This window comes from Ananas comosus, linkage group 3 (genome assembly GCF_001540865.1).
Source record: "Ananas comosus cultivar F153 linkage group 3, ASM154086v1, whole genome shotgun sequence".
NCBI lineage: Eukaryota > Viridiplantae > Streptophyta > Magnoliopsida > Poales > Bromeliaceae > Ananas > Ananas comosus.
In genome coordinates this window covers 11,233,176-11,247,931 of record NC_033623.1, presented here as the reverse complement: position 1 = coordinate 11,247,931, position 14,756 = coordinate 11,233,176, and the positions used below count along the sequence as shown (strand labels likewise).

Genomic DNA, 14,756 nt, shown 5'->3' with positions numbered 1-14,756 from the left:
AACAAAAATAAAAAATAAAAAATATAATAAAAGATAAAATTATAAAATATTAAATTAATATACTTTAAAAATAAAGTACTAAAATAAAAAGTGGGTATTTGAAGCTTTCCTATTTAGTAGTTAACAACAAAAGATGCGAAACTAAGAAGACGACCCCTGCGGGACCCACGGCACACGTCATCCGACACGCGTCGTCCTCTCAGCGCAATTCCATTGCATGGCGCTGCTACTTAAGCATACAAACACAGCAGCAGCAGCAGCAGCAGCAGAAGCATTTCACCCGCTCCCTTCCCCCCTCAAAAAAGCGCTTCTCAATCCATTCCACCGCTTTTACCAGAAGCACTTCTCCTGTCTCTCAGATAGGCCATGGCGAAGAGGAAGATCATCTCGTCGTTCCTCGTCTTCTTCGGCCTCCTCGCCGCGCTTTTGCTTGCTACTAAAGCGAGCTCGGCTCGGTTGGGGGCCGATTCGGATTCGGTGATTCGGATGCCGACGGAGACGGAGACGAAGACGGAGATGGAGACGGAGGCCGAAGAGGAGGACGAGATCGGAACGCGGTGGGCGGTGCTCGTCGCCGGATCCTCTGGCTATGAAAACTACCGCCACCAGGCACTCTATTTAATTTTTTGTTAAATTATTTTGGCTCTATCAGATACCAGCGGTATCAATAATTATGATCGTTAAATTTGGTAAAATTATCAATGAATGCGATAAAATTATCAGTTTACTAAATCACTTTACTTTCAAAAAGAAAAAAAGGTAAAGTTGAAGGGGTGTTTGAGAGGCTATTTCAAAACGGCCTCATAGTTGAGGGGTTTCCATACTTTTTTTTTTTTTGAGGGTTAATTTCATACCAGTCCTTGCAAATATAGTAAATTACAAACATATTTCTATAAAGTTCAACTTTCATATGTTGTTCCTGCAAACTTCTAATATTTTTAAATATATTCCTCTGATTTATTACCGTTAAAACACTATTTATTTTATAAGTAAAATGATATTTTTGCCATCACATATATGGCCCTTTTGGAGTCCAATTGTTAATTGAAGAGGATAAAATGGTTAATTTACCTTATTAACTAATTAGAATTAAGTATTTTATTTATGGTTACTAATTTTTTTTAACAGATTTTAACAGTAGGGATATATTTGAAAATATCAAGACTTTTATAGGAACACTATATGAAAGTTGAACTTTACAAGAATATATTTTCAATTCACTATATTTGCTAGTCCTTGCAGGGACCTGTTTGAAATTAACCCCTTTTTTTTTAAGTAATGAGAATTTGACGGTGGCAGCAGAAATTGGACTAAAAAACTCTAACTTGGTGAGAACAAATTTAGGTCATCGCCGGAATGATTTATATAGTGTTAATTGATTAGCTGGATTCTTTTCATCAAATCAAGCTTTGTTTCCTACCCACAAATTGAAATGAGGAGTAAATTGTGAGTTATTCATCATCATATTAAAGTTACCAAATCAAGCTCTTTTTTTAACATTTTTTTTGGCTTAATTTAGGATGGAATGAATAAGTTTTAAATGTATGCTAATATTCGCGGCGCTTTGACGTGTAGGCGGATGTGTGCCATGCGTACCAGATATTGAAGAATGGAGGGTTGAAGGAGGAGAACATCATCGTGTTCATGTACGACGACATCGCAAACAGCCCGCTGAATCCAAGGCCGGGGGTTGTCATTAATAACCCGAAAGGCGAAGATGTGTATGCAGGGGTTCCAAAGGTATACTAGTCCACAATTCACTCTCCTTTTAAAATTTTGAACCATTTGTGTACATTTTTACTATAAGGAATTCATTAGACCTGGTCTTATAGTCCATGACGGCCGAACTAGTAATTGGTACGTTGGATTTGAGCCCACAAATTTTGAATCATGGAGTAGTACTGGGTTCTACAACATAATTATAACCGGAAGTCATTTTTTTAATGCTTTTGTATGTTATTATGCAGTGATTAATCTACACGGTAAAATTAAATTGTGACGGTCACAAACTTAAGCCAAAAAAGGCGGTTCGTTTCTATAATTGTTTGCTTCTACAAGAGATTGTGCAAAAGCCAATTTGTCGCACAATGCAAGCTGTGCTGGAGCATTCATGAAACTAACTAGATATAGCGCAAAAGATTCCACAATTTTGTGCTTTTAGTATAAGCTAAGAAGCTAACTACATTTTAACTTTCTATTTTTTACTTGGGATGCATATTTTTGATTTGTATTAGTAAAGAAGGTCACACAGAATGGAGTGCATGGCGAAAATAGTCCAAAGATGTTATCGAACAAAGCAAATTTAGAAGTTGCTTGAAAGAGAAGATGAATTTAAATAGCCTTTAGCTCAGTTTGGCAACATGGTCCATCAGGCAAATTTGCAGCGCTACAAGCATTGTGTTTTACGCTTTCGTAAAACCAGGAGTGGTTGCAAATTTATATAGTAACTGTCTGTTCGTGGAACACGCGGTCACGCAAACCTAAACTCTTTTTGGCATATTTCGAGTCTTGTGCTTGTTCAGCCAAAGATGGCATTTAACTTTCTGTTGGAAATTTTTTGTTGCAGACCAAAGTTATGTTACCTTTTATGAAAAAGCATGGAATATCACCAAGGACCAAACCATTAAGTGATATTCCCCTGTTTAGCATGGCCTGATCAGTTCCTTTCACTAATCGAAGTAACTTGTCATGGTGATTTTTCATAAAGAAACTGTTGTCGAGAATTTAATATATAACCAAACCAAACACCCAAATTTTGGTCTTTTGGACCAAATTTTTCTAAGTACGTGAAATTATTATTATTATTATTATTTTCTTATTTCAGTTCTGATTTCTACAAAGGCAACTTTAAACTTTAATTGTTTTAATGACCTACAATTTAAAACATAAAGGCCTTAATGCTGTCGAATATATGATATATTTTTATACAATTCATAACTTTCAGATATTTTAAACGTATCGGTTGATTTTGATCTTGGATACCCAAGTGAAGATTTTGCATTGCTTATGTAGCTGCATTAAACATGTCTGTTGTTGTATTAATGAAATGTAATCAGAATTTTGTGCAAATTGACCTTGTATTCATCAGATTCTCTATCCATAACACTAATGACCAAGTATTTTAAATATTTTTATTATTCATCTTAAAGACCGCAGCATCATCTTCGATGTCCTTTTACCTTCTTTGACATACATTACATTGCAGGATTACACTGGAGTGCAAATCACTGCTGAGAACTTCTATGCTGTTCTTTTGGGCAATAAAACAGCAGTCCAAGGTGGAAGCGGGAAGGTTGTCGATAGCAAACCGGATGACCATATCTTCATCTACTACTCCGATCATGGCGGCCCTGGAGTTCTCGGTTGTGTTCTCTTCTTAATTATTTTCGCTCTCAATTATGGTGATGCTAACTATATATAGAACTTGTTTCAGGTATGCCCAATTTGCCATTTCTTATTGCTGCTGATTTTATTGAGGTGTTGAAGAAGAAACATGCGTCGAATAGCTATAAAAAGATGGTGAGGAGATTCACACCTCCTTTTTCTATGATGTTGGTAATAGTACAAGATCGGTGAATCGAAGAATATATGATTGTCTGGGCAGGTTATTTATGTGGAAGCGTGCGAGAGTGGGAGCATATTTGAAGGTTTAATGCCGGAGGACCTTGACATATATGTGACCACAGCGTCCAATGCCGAGGAGAGCAGTTGGGGAACATACTGCCCCGGAATGCAACCCGCTCCGCCGCCTGAATACCTGACCTGCCTTGGAGACCTATACAGTATTGCTTGGATGGAGGACAGGTCTCTTTTCTCCCTCTCCTCTTCTTATTGTTGGAATTTTCAGACCAGTTGTTCTTTACTAGAATAATTGGACTAATTATCGGGGATATATTACGTGTCCTGCTCTTACTGCATTACGTTAAACAACTAGTATTGGCATTGATAGAGTTGGAATGCTTATTGACTTAACCGATGTTCACATAATAGATTTGATCAGGTTCAACAAATCCGCTCTATTAGTAACAATTTTAGTTCTATTGACATGGCTTATACCAATTATGAATCTTGTACTACCATCCTTCTTATGTTTCTAAGTTTCGTGCAAGAAATCAGTGTTAATTCTCCCATATGTTCTTTGCAGTGAGGCCCACAACCTGAAGAAGGAAAGCATTGCAAAACAATATGACGCGGTAATTCCGCTGATGAACTCTCTGCCCGCAAATAACGACTACGGCTCATATTTCTTTTCCCTTTTCAGATTTATAGCTAAGTATTGAGTGTGGACAGGTTAAGGACAGGACTTGCAACTCCTCGATCGGTATGGGGTCTCATGTGATGGAATACGGCGACAAGAGCTTCAAGGAGGAGAAGTTGTACCTCTATCAGGGCTTTAATCCAGCGAATGCCAATGTTTCTGACAATGGCCTTCAGCATGGTGCGGTAACGGCCATCAATCAGAGAGATGCCGACCTCCTATTCCTGTGGAAAAGGGTGAGCATAACTTACTTTCCCTTCTTTTAATACTGTTAGATTATTTCACAGGCTAAAGCCCATTATCAATTCTACTATTTTGGCTTGAAACCTCAAACATTGCCTTGTTAGCCAAAGCTAAAATATGCGCTCGCGCGTTTGGTTTCGTCAATCTCGTGTTCTTTAGCGGACCCTACCAACGGCTGCTAAAATTTGAAATTAAAATTATCCTCTCCTAAAGTGCGTATCGGCACATCTTTACATGCCAAATAGAACTTTTATCATCCCATTGCTTTTTCTTTGAATGTAAACTTTGCATTGATAATGCAAAAAAGATAAACCTACTAAGATTTAGAATTGGAGGTTTGCCGCCTCTTACATTGATGGCTGAAAAGGCATCTATGTAAAGTGGTCTTTTTTCAGATTCTTATAATATAAAAAGAATGTTCCCGAAATGAATGGAGAGATAGTGAAAGGCATCTAACAAAATTTATTGGAACTTTGATGAGGTAAGGAGGTGCCTTCTTCCTCTGTTCTCAGTGGTTGGGAAAGCGCTTTGTGAGCAATCGGTAAATTTTACTTGTATAGTGTGGAAAGTAGTAAGCAAGGTGTCCATAATGCAAAAACTAAATTTTATGCACAGGAGATTGAATATATGTTGACTCGTCCATTTTACTTCTCCCATTTTCAATGCGGAACTTTATATCGACTGTGTGAGCAGTCACAGGTTTGATTGTGCGACTCCCCATATCTAACCGATGTTTTTCTCAGCAAAATATCATTTAGCTAAAATTAATGAGGATGTTGCCGTGAAACAGTTCATTTTTCTTAGGATGCAATCCATAGGGAACCTCTAGACACAGGCTTAAGTTATATTGGTTTTGATGAACTGATTTTAGAGATATTTATGCTTCTTTCCGTGCGAACTCTTGGAATTCGATGTTCTACAATTTTGTCATTGAACTAGTAGATGTTCGTTATCTTATATTTTCTTTGTTTTTTTATCAGTATGAACAGCTGGATGAAAGATTAGAAGAAAAAACGGAAGTGCTTAGTGAGATGATGGAGATGCTTAAACATAGAGAGCATCTCGACACTAGCATTGAATTTATCGGAAAGCTTCTTTTCGGAATACAAAGTGGTCCCTCCGTGATCCGAGCTGTTAGACCGCCAGGTCAGGTGTTGGTTGATGACTGGGATTGTTTGAAGAGAATGGTAACGAATAATCCTCTATTCTTATCGCTCTGATCCTTTCTTATCTACTAATACTTTTTTTTCAGAAGGAAAAATGATAGTTTAACTTTAAATATTTTGATTTACTGCCTAAGTTTCCGCTGCTTTTTGATTTCAGAGAATTCCATTATATTAGAATTAGATAAATTCTGTCAAAGAAGTTGTACAATATTCCATCAGAAAAATTTAAGAAGTGTTAATTTCTGATGGAGGAATAGTTAACTCAAACATTAGATATGATAAGGCAGTAAAATTAATATTTTCAGAGTTCATATTCTCATCTCCATTTGTGCTGTTGTTCAGTGAATCCCTATGTTTTAACCTAGTTTTACAATATAGATTGAAGTAACTAATATTTATCAACTGCATTTTCACCTCAGGTAAGAATATTCGAGTCTCATTGCGGATCGCTAACTCAGAATGGCATGAAACACATGCGGGCGTTTGCGAATATATGCAACAGTGGGGTTTCCGCGGACGCAATGAAGGGAGCTTGTGTGAGTGCTTGCAGAGGCTATAACTCGATTAAATGGAGCCCCGTAAGCCGCGGGTACAGCGCTTGATTGCAATGCTGATGCAAAATGTACTTCTCGCGAAATATACCTGCGGTAAGTTCCCTTTCTTCTAGTTTTATGTGAATAAACTCTTTAATGTATGAACCTGATGTAAACATGATCGATCACATCCGATGTTATCGCGAACAGATATATGATCTTTATGGTCGTAATGTTTGCTAACTTGGCTCCTAGAATGTTTGTTGCCTTCAAATTTAGATATTAAATGGAAGGGAAATATGGAAATGTATACCTCCACTTGTGTATTTTTCTGCTTTTCTGAGTGTGGATGAAAAAGAAGCCTATTTGAAGAACTCATCTTTGATAAGAGGAGGGAACAAAAAATGACTTCGTATTGTTAATGAAAGTACTACAAATATGGATCTGTGTTAGCGAAATCGCGACATCTCGAAGCTGCTGCAGATGTTTGCAGAAAGAGAAAGTGCACGTTCTTCGCGGAGAATGCATTTTGATCTCTCATGGTAATAAAACTGAGAGGGGATTTAGCCTTTAGGATTTGTGTAGAACATGGGACCACAACTGGAGCCACTTGTGAGAAATATCAGCTGCTCATTAACCTGCATTTAGGGAGTAAATATATATATATATATATATATATTCAATGTGTAAAGTACATAAAAAAAATTAGATAATAATAAAAGGTAAAATTATGTAAAGTTATTTGAATTGGTGCAAGTGGTCTAGGTGAACCAAGCAAGTTCTTAATGTTAAGAGACCTAAGAGAGAACTTAAAGAGGAGGTAAAAGGATGGGGAACTTACATGCTCTTTTGAGGAAGGAAATGAAGACCACAATGAGGGCCAATCCAGCCAGAATGCCCACAATTATTGCCACAGTTCTTCCAATGTCATCCTCTGAATCTATAAACAATAAAAGAAATAATAATAATAATAATAAAAAGAAAGAAAGAAAGAAAGATCAAATTTAATGAGTGCTAACAAAACCCATCACTTCAAATCTATCAACATCAAAGAATTTGATGGTTAGTATTCGAGATTTTAAATTCGAATCATAGTTGATTCATATTTTCAGCTAAGTTAATTTTTAAAAAAGAATAAACGAAGCTGATAGTATCTATCTTTTTCTTTAAAAAAAAAAACAATAGAAAAGCAAAAGGAAAGTTAACAAGTTCTTGTAAAGTTTGTCACTTTTGAAGTGCTACTTAAATATATTCTCTCTTCTTAGAATATATTCATATCTGGAGTAGTGATTGTGATCAGAGAGAATATATCCTCCTCCACAAGCTCATTACTTTATGTTTGGGTGGTCCACTGTTCATTGTCCTTGTTGATAACTAAAAGAGAACCCCTTTTGCCAAGTATGCTACTCAAGTATTATGCTAAAAAGAAACTGTGTGTGGATAATATGGTTTTAGTCCACTAAGACACTCAATTTTTTATGTGGATATGGCTAAGTATTAGACATCAAATGGGCATTCTCTATGTTAGAAACAATGTTGTAGCAAATTATGAACTTTTTTAACTTTTCTAGTGCATTCTTTTTCTCCTTGAACCTTCTTTTGTTAAGTTATTAATTATTTGAAAACTCATCATGCAGGGAACTTATTCTTTTCATATGGTCCGACACTACCCTGCTTGTCACCTTTCTCAAATGAGCCTTGAACCATAAATAATCTTCAGGTGGTCACAATCAATAATTAATACCTGAGCTCCATAATTTCATAGTTTTGTGGGGGGCCCTCATCTTTAATTTTCCCAAATTGAAACCAAAATTAAGGTGTACTGTCCTAAGTAATAGCCACAAATTCTGTGGGGTTCTTATTAATGAAGAGGAAAAAAAAATATATGTGAACCATTGAATTCAAATTGTGATCAATTGTTTTTTTTTTTTTTTTCGGAAAGATAGGTAGCACGTTATCCGCTTCGTTTATTTCATTTAGAAATAAACTTAGCTGGAAATGTGAATCAACTGGAATTCGAATTTGGGTTTCGAATACCAATCACCAAGTCTTTTGCCACTTGCTCTAGATAGGGACGATTGGTAATTGTGATCAATTGTTGGTATTTCTTTTCCGCTTTGGGTGCAGTTAGTTGGGTGGCAGGGAATGTTTGTTGGTTGCTTGCTGGGCCAGGAAAACCCTTCTATCAAACTAGTCTTTTTCAATTGTATTTTACTTGGCGCGAATCTTAAAGCACCATGGAGTAGAGTTCAACCGTTGAGAAGAAATGCGTTGACAAAAAAATCACTGTACCCACCGATATAAACTATAACTCGTTTTAAAATCAGGAAAAATAATGCATTAATTAATTTTCTTCTACTTGTAAATAAAAATAAATAAAAGTGGGATAAAAATAATGGTTTCGTATTTTCTCACTTTAGTACTTTGTGGTTTAAAGTGTATCAAGTTTGTATCTGTGGTTTATTTTTCTCATTTCGTCAGCTCCTCCGTTAATAATTTTCGTTCAATCATATATACAAAAAATTTCAGATATCCTATCTAGATTTATCGAATATTTATTTTAATATTCTTAAGTTCTAATTTTATCACTGATTTAACGAAAAAAATTAGTAGAGAAAATAATAAAAAGAGAAAAGTAAAACTATAGCGTACAAAATTGATATATTTTAAATCACGAAATATTAAAATAAAAAAAGTTCCAAACTATAGAGAGGTGGTATTTGAAGTTTTTTCTAAAAGTAAATACACAAACCTCCGGAAGGATGAAAGTAGTAACCGGAGGCCCAGTATCTGGCGTAGCACTGCGCCAAGTAGACGTCGGCGGCCATGGCGGAGCCGCAGGAGTTCTTGAGCTGCCCGACGGCCTGGGCGAGGCACGCGGAGCAGTCGGCCGTGCCGAGGTCGCCCACGCACTGCGCGTAGCCCTGCACCGACCCGGAGCTGCTGACCCTGAACACCACCCCGCTCTGCAGGTCCGCCAGCACGTCGTCCCGCCGCCGCAGGAACTCCTCGTCGTTGCTCGTGCTCGTGCTGCACTTGCGGTACGCCAAGCTCGTGTCCTGCTGCCCCAGAAAATTCGTGCTCGCGTACCTGCTCGACATAAAAATATTAAAACACCGTTCTCTGTCCGTCGAGAGCAGTTGTTTAATTTTGAAAAACGAGTTACTATATATATATAAAAAAAAAAAGACTTCAGTTTTTAGAGAAGAACGGTTGTTTTGTTTGCAAAGTACCGCACGAAGCAGCCGTCGAGCTGCAGGGACGCGGCGAGCGCGTAGGAGCAGACGAGGCTCAGCTGCGCGACGGCGCTCCGCACGCAGGCGGCGCAGTCGTCGCCGGCGAGATCGCCGCGGCATTGGTAGAGGCCGTAGACGGCGGAGTCGGCGGCGGCGGCGGAGGAGGAGAAGCTGTTGTAGGTGACCTCGGAGGCGGTGGTGGCGATGGAGGTGAGGAGGGAGTCGAGGTTGGCTTCGAAGGGAGTGTTGGGCTGGAACTTGGAAGGAGAGCACCCGGCGTAGACGAAGGTGGAGGGGGAGGGGGAGGAGCCGTGCACTAGTTTTAGTAGTTGAGTGGACGTGAAGGAGAAGAGGAAGAGGAAGAGGAAGAGGAAGAGGAGTTTGCTCATGAGGGGTGGTGACATGTTTAATTTCGTTGGTGTGAGAGAATTTGAAGGAGAAAGAGAGGGAGAGGGAGTTTTGAGTGTGAATGGTGCTTTTGCTTTCGCTTTTTTGAATGTTGGGAGTGGTGTTTTTACCACCTTTCTTCTTTTCTTTTTTTTTTGTATTGTTTTTATTTTAATGGGGAGGGTGGAGGGGGCGTACGTTTCGATCCTGGTCTTAGAGGAGTGGAGAAAAGCATGAGTGCATGTCATGATTGGGCTAAGATTTGGTACCGTTGGAAATATATATATATATATATATATATATATATAGGTTAATTCTTGAGAGAGAAAGAGAGAGGGCTCTGATTTTGGTCTTTGCTGTTACAATAAGAATTGTCAGCGTAACACTTTTTTTTTTTCTTTTTTTCCTCGGACAGGGTAGGCTAGCAAAAGAGAGAGAGAGCATAATACTTTGAAACGTCAAGGGTTCATATTCGGGACAGATTTTTTAAAAATTAGAATCGAAATTCGAATCCGAAACTTATCTCGGACCAGTTGAATTTTGAAAACACATAACCAAATCGATCAATCAAAAGAGACTGAAACTTGAAACCAAATTTGAGAACTCAAATCCGAAAGCAATCATTTTTCTTTACCAAATTTTAAAAACAGACCATACTATTAAATTTTTAAAGTATAAATTTAATTTTTTATATACTACATAATATAAATCAGGTTCGGGTTTGGATTTGTCGGATTGTTGGCCCTCACTATTAATTTCAAAAGCTCGAACGGTTAGAAATACACAATTAATTCATTTAAAGCGTACAGATACAACGCTCACAGGTCTTGATTGTGATTCGGCACAATCAGCCTCATATTACTTCGAATATGACTTGATTCAATTCAGTTTCACATCATTCCGAACATGGCTCGGCTTAACCTGACCTCGTCCCACAAAGCAGGATGTTGGTCTATTTAAGCTAACAAAATTTAAATTTGGATTTCGGTCGTGTGTTGAAAAAAAAAAGAAAAAATCATGCCCAAACTCGAATCAATCTTATTTTTATTTTTATACCTGCGACCAAAGTCATACCTATTTAGCATCGATTAAATCTGATCAATTTGGATTTAGATAAAATCTTAAATATCCATATCTATTAACATTCCTAATAAAACCATCGAATCCTTCAAAATAAAAGGGCAATGCACTAATGCACCATGTAAGAATATGGAGAAACCCAAAATAAATATTATCTTTCTCTTAAAAAAATAATTAAAAAATTATTAACATAGGGATCAATAATAGAATGATGGGTCCTTCAAAACAGGGGAAGCCACAATTTGATATGCTGGTAAAAAGAAAAAAACTGGTACTAGTAGGTCAATATAATGCAGAACACAATTGCTCTAAAGTGGCTCGACGCGCACCAACTTATACTATCTTGCTCCTTTTTAAAGAATAAGCAATATTAGTAAATTATTTGGACTCTTAAAAGTGCTTTTACAATTAAGGCATAAACTGTCAACAAAGATTCAAAGTGTCACCATCACTAGTAGTGTCTCACACACCAAGAAAGTTTTCTACTTAACAGAGGTGCAGCAGAATCATAGCTCTAACAAAATATTTTCACGTACCAAAAAAGTATATTAACTAAAAAATAGAGTGCTTATGGCGGATAACCTACTCAGAAGGGGATGGGCAAGGGATGCAACTTGTGTGTTATGTGGAGATAATCTTAAGACGACAGATCATATCTTCACGGAATGCATTGTTAGTAAGTATTGTGATAGCACTTGTAGAGATGAATGATAGGGAGGGGTTGAGAGTCGTACGAGAGAGATAGATGGTATTGACATCTTTCTAGAATTGTATGAAAAGACGTATGAGAGAGATAGATAATAATGACATCTTTTCAGAATAATACGAAGAGACTATGTGCCTTAGCGGCAATCTGGTGGACAATTTAGCTAGAAAATAATAAAGTGATTTTCATGAAGTTTGTATAGGACCCAATCCTTACTGTAAGCGACATCAGAAGACAAGTGAGATTGTGGAGGGGCATCATTTCAGTAGGAAATACAATTCGCAGTCTAGCGCATTTTATAGGGTTTTTTTTTTTTTCTATCTTAGCCTTATTTTGTTTTATTTTGGTTTGATTCTTTCTGTCTCTCTAGGTTGCATTTCCTTTCTTTTTCTTTTTCATAGTTTCTTCTTGTTTTCTTTCTTTGATGTCGTCTTTTTTATTTGTTTATTTATTTTTTTCTACAAAGAGGCCAGATTTTCTTACTGTTATAGCTAAGTTCATGTTCTATATAAATGACGCGGATAGCGTACTATCTTTTTTTAAAAAAAAAATATTTAATTTTTTCTTATTTTTTCAGTTCTAATTTTCTATGTTGAAAATCTTGATTTCTTCACATATTTACATGATATTATTAGATATCTAATGTAAATTTTATGCGCAATTTCTATAAACCTGGAGAGCCTTCTCAGCCAAATTAAATCTATCTTCCACAAGCAATTTTATCAGGTATTTATCATATTTTTTCTAAACTTATATAATCTCAAATGACTCGATAATGAGACAATTTGGATCATCTATTCCTTCCAACAGGGCTTGATAATAAAACATATGTAATCCCAGCTTATGAGGTGGCTGATTCTTGTTCCTGGTATTTCGATCCGCTTAATCCATGAATTGTTTCCACCTTTGCAGTTTCTCCTGCGTGAATTGTGGTACTAGGAATTGACCATGTAACATATTGACCTGCTCATGTACTCTTTTCTTTGTTCTCGTGAGATACAACAAGTAATTTATGGCACAAGAAACCTAGTATTGACAAAATTAATTCTGTGCCAATTTTGTTGGACATTTTTGGAATAGATTGGTTGAAAATTTATATTTGTTAAAATGGATTAGTCAAAATTTTATTTGCAAACGATAGGCTTATACGTTGCCACGTATAAGCCATGTAAGTGATTGCATTTTTGGATACTAGAGAGTGCGGTGAAGTATTAATCATATCCCTAGTTTGGAATAGGGAAAATTATTCGACACTCTTTTTCAAGCACTACTGATATGACGTAGACGTGACTAGTTTAGAACTATTTTACAAATAAACTTTTTACAAGCTTACCTTTATAAATTAAAATTTCACAAACCTAATATTTTTTAAAGAAATTGGATTTTGGAATCACATGCTATAGCCTATAAGTGCTTTTATAGGTACCACTAACCACTGACCTCTAGGATGTTAATAGGTCCTGATATTCAAGATTTTATCTGAATATAAATTCGTAGGATGTCATGTCGATAGGTATGTATATTCAAAAGCTTATCCAAATTCGTATTCGAATGAAGTATGTTTACTTGATGCAAAATAGATATGTTTTTGATTATGGGTATAAGAAAGAAAAAATTCGAAAGAGTCGGACTCGGTTAGATTGGTATGGCTTTTATCTGACCCGATCTGAGTCTGAAGCTAAACCGAATCTAAACCGATTTTATATTACACAAATATAAAAATCTAAATTTCTGCATTAAGGATTTAGGTTGAGTATGATATATGATATATTTTAAAATTTGGTAAAAAGAAATGATTGCATTCGAGTTTGGATAAGTGATTCAACTTTGGATTTCATTTTTTCTATCGGGTTGGATTTTCATTATGAATTTTAAATATCCGATGGTTTAGATTCGGATTCAGATTTTGGCTTTGATAGTTAAGTTCAGCTTCGGATTTTTAAAGAAAATTTTCGAATCCGACCCGTTGACATCTTATCTAACGTAGTTACATATATTTAATAATTAAAACGGAAACAGCAATAGGAACATATATTTAATAATCTCAAATTTCTATTTAGCTCCCTTAAAAACTCAAATTTATAATATTATAATTTTATTATAAAGAACTAATATATTTTTCAAAATTTGAGGGGGTCCACGGCCACTGCGAGTCTCTCGTAATGGCTCCGTCTTTGGCCACTATGATTTAAAAAAGAAAAGGTACAGAACTAAATTAGACTGTGAGCCATTTTATATCAACTACCTAATTTTTTAGAATTTAGATTTTACTTTCTAATTTTTAATTTATCTGATTTGAGGAGTCCAACTGGAATACTAGCACGAAGTATTTGGTGCTATCCGCCGTTAGATTTACCTCTTTTATCATTTTTATCCGTTCGATTATATTATTCAACCAACCACCCACTCAACCCTAGGGAGCCCACATAATCCTAACCATCCAAGGGCGGAAAATTTAATAGCACCAAGTCATTGGTGCTATTAATAGTATTCCAGCCTAGTTCCCGATTTGAGTTAATTAACGATTGTTTGACTTCAAAATTTTTAAATATTGGATAGTAAAATTAAAATTCTGAAATATTGAGTAATTGATTCAAAATGATTCATAGTTTAAATTAGTTCCGTATACATGCGAAAGACACCATTCCAGCCATCACAGGTGAAACACAGCTGCAGGAAAAAAATTTTAGGGGCCATTTGGTTGCATGTAGTTGCAACTGCACTGCAGTTGTAACTGCATGCAAATGCAAATTCAGTGTTTGGTTTGATATATTTAACTCCAACTGCTGCAATAGGAACTACAAGAGAAGGCTCAACTACAGCAGTTTGAACTAAGCCCAAATTTGTCGCAGTTCCAACTTCAGCAGTTGGAGAGAGTAACTTTAAATAAAATGTATGCTTACCTGCTCAATTATTTTTTAAACAAAATTTTTTTTTCTTTTTTTATATTGAAGGTAATCTCACCATCATATATATATATATATAAAATGATAAGATTTTAAAAATTATTTCTCAAATGCATGCAATCAAACAAATTATTTATACTTGCAGCGCTTTCTACTACATCCAACCAAACAAGATACATATAGTTGTAACTGCTATATTTTCAACTGCATATATCCTAACTATACTGCATTTATAATTACA

At 36.1% G+C, this 14,756-nt stretch overlaps 2 protein-coding genes across 2 annotated transcripts; one reads left to right on the top strand and one right to left on the bottom strand.

The window, feature by feature from the left end:
- On the top strand, positions 276 to 6,518 carry LOC109707068 (vacuolar-processing enzyme beta-isozyme 1). The gene is made up of 9 exons (XM_020228134.1): positions 276 to 609; positions 1,576 to 1,740; positions 3,206 to 3,362; positions 3,434 to 3,519; positions 3,605 to 3,804; positions 4,145 to 4,193; positions 4,291 to 4,494; positions 5,482 to 5,688; positions 6,087 to 6,518. Exons 1-9 carry the CDS (start codon positions 367 to 369, stop codon positions 6,267 to 6,269), a joined length of 1,494 nt encoding a protein of 497 aa, XP_020083723.1. The 5' UTR covers positions 276 to 366; the 3' UTR covers positions 6,270 to 6,518.
- On the bottom strand, positions 6,588 to 10,081 carry LOC109707069 (cysteine-rich repeat secretory protein 15). The gene is made up of 4 exons (XM_020228135.1): positions 9,434 to 10,081; positions 8,953 to 9,290; positions 7,042 to 7,140; positions 6,588 to 6,838 (listed from the first exon to the last, which is right to left on the bottom strand). The coding sequence occupies exons 1-4, from the start codon at positions 10,069 to 10,071 to the stop codon at positions 6,834 to 6,836; spliced, it is 1,080 nt and encodes a 359-aa protein (XP_020083724.1). The 5' UTR covers positions 10,072 to 10,081; the 3' UTR covers positions 6,588 to 6,833.

What these genes read in the sequence shown, in the direction of transcription:
- LOC109707068 (XM_020228134.1), top strand. Translation starts at nt 367, where the DNA reads ATGGCGAAGAGGAAGATCATCTCGTCGTTCCTCGTCTTCTTCGGCCTC. An exon ending in TGGCGGCCCTGGAGTTCTCG is followed by an intron (nt 3,363 to 3,433) that starts GTTGTGTTCTCT and finishes AACTTGTTTCAG; the next exon opens with GTATGCCCAATTTGCCATTT. An exon ending in ATTGCTTGGATGGAGGACAG is followed by an intron (nt 3,805 to 4,144) that starts GTCTCTTTTCTC and finishes TGTTCTTTGCAG; the next exon opens with TGAGGCCCACAACCTGAAGA.
- LOC109707069 (XM_020228135.1), bottom strand. Translation starts at nt 10,071, where the DNA reads ATGACATGCACTCATGCTTTTCTCCACTCCTCTAAGACCAGGATCGAA. An exon ending in CTCGACGGCTGCTTCGTGCG is followed by an intron (nt 9,291 to 9,433) that starts GTACTTTGCAAA and finishes TATGTCGAGCAG; the next exon opens with GTACGCGAGCACGAATTTTC. An exon ending in CTACTTTCATCCTTCCGGAG is followed by an intron (nt 7,141 to 8,952) that starts GTTTGTGTATTT and finishes TATTGTTTATAG; the next exon opens with ATTCAGAGGATGACATTGGA.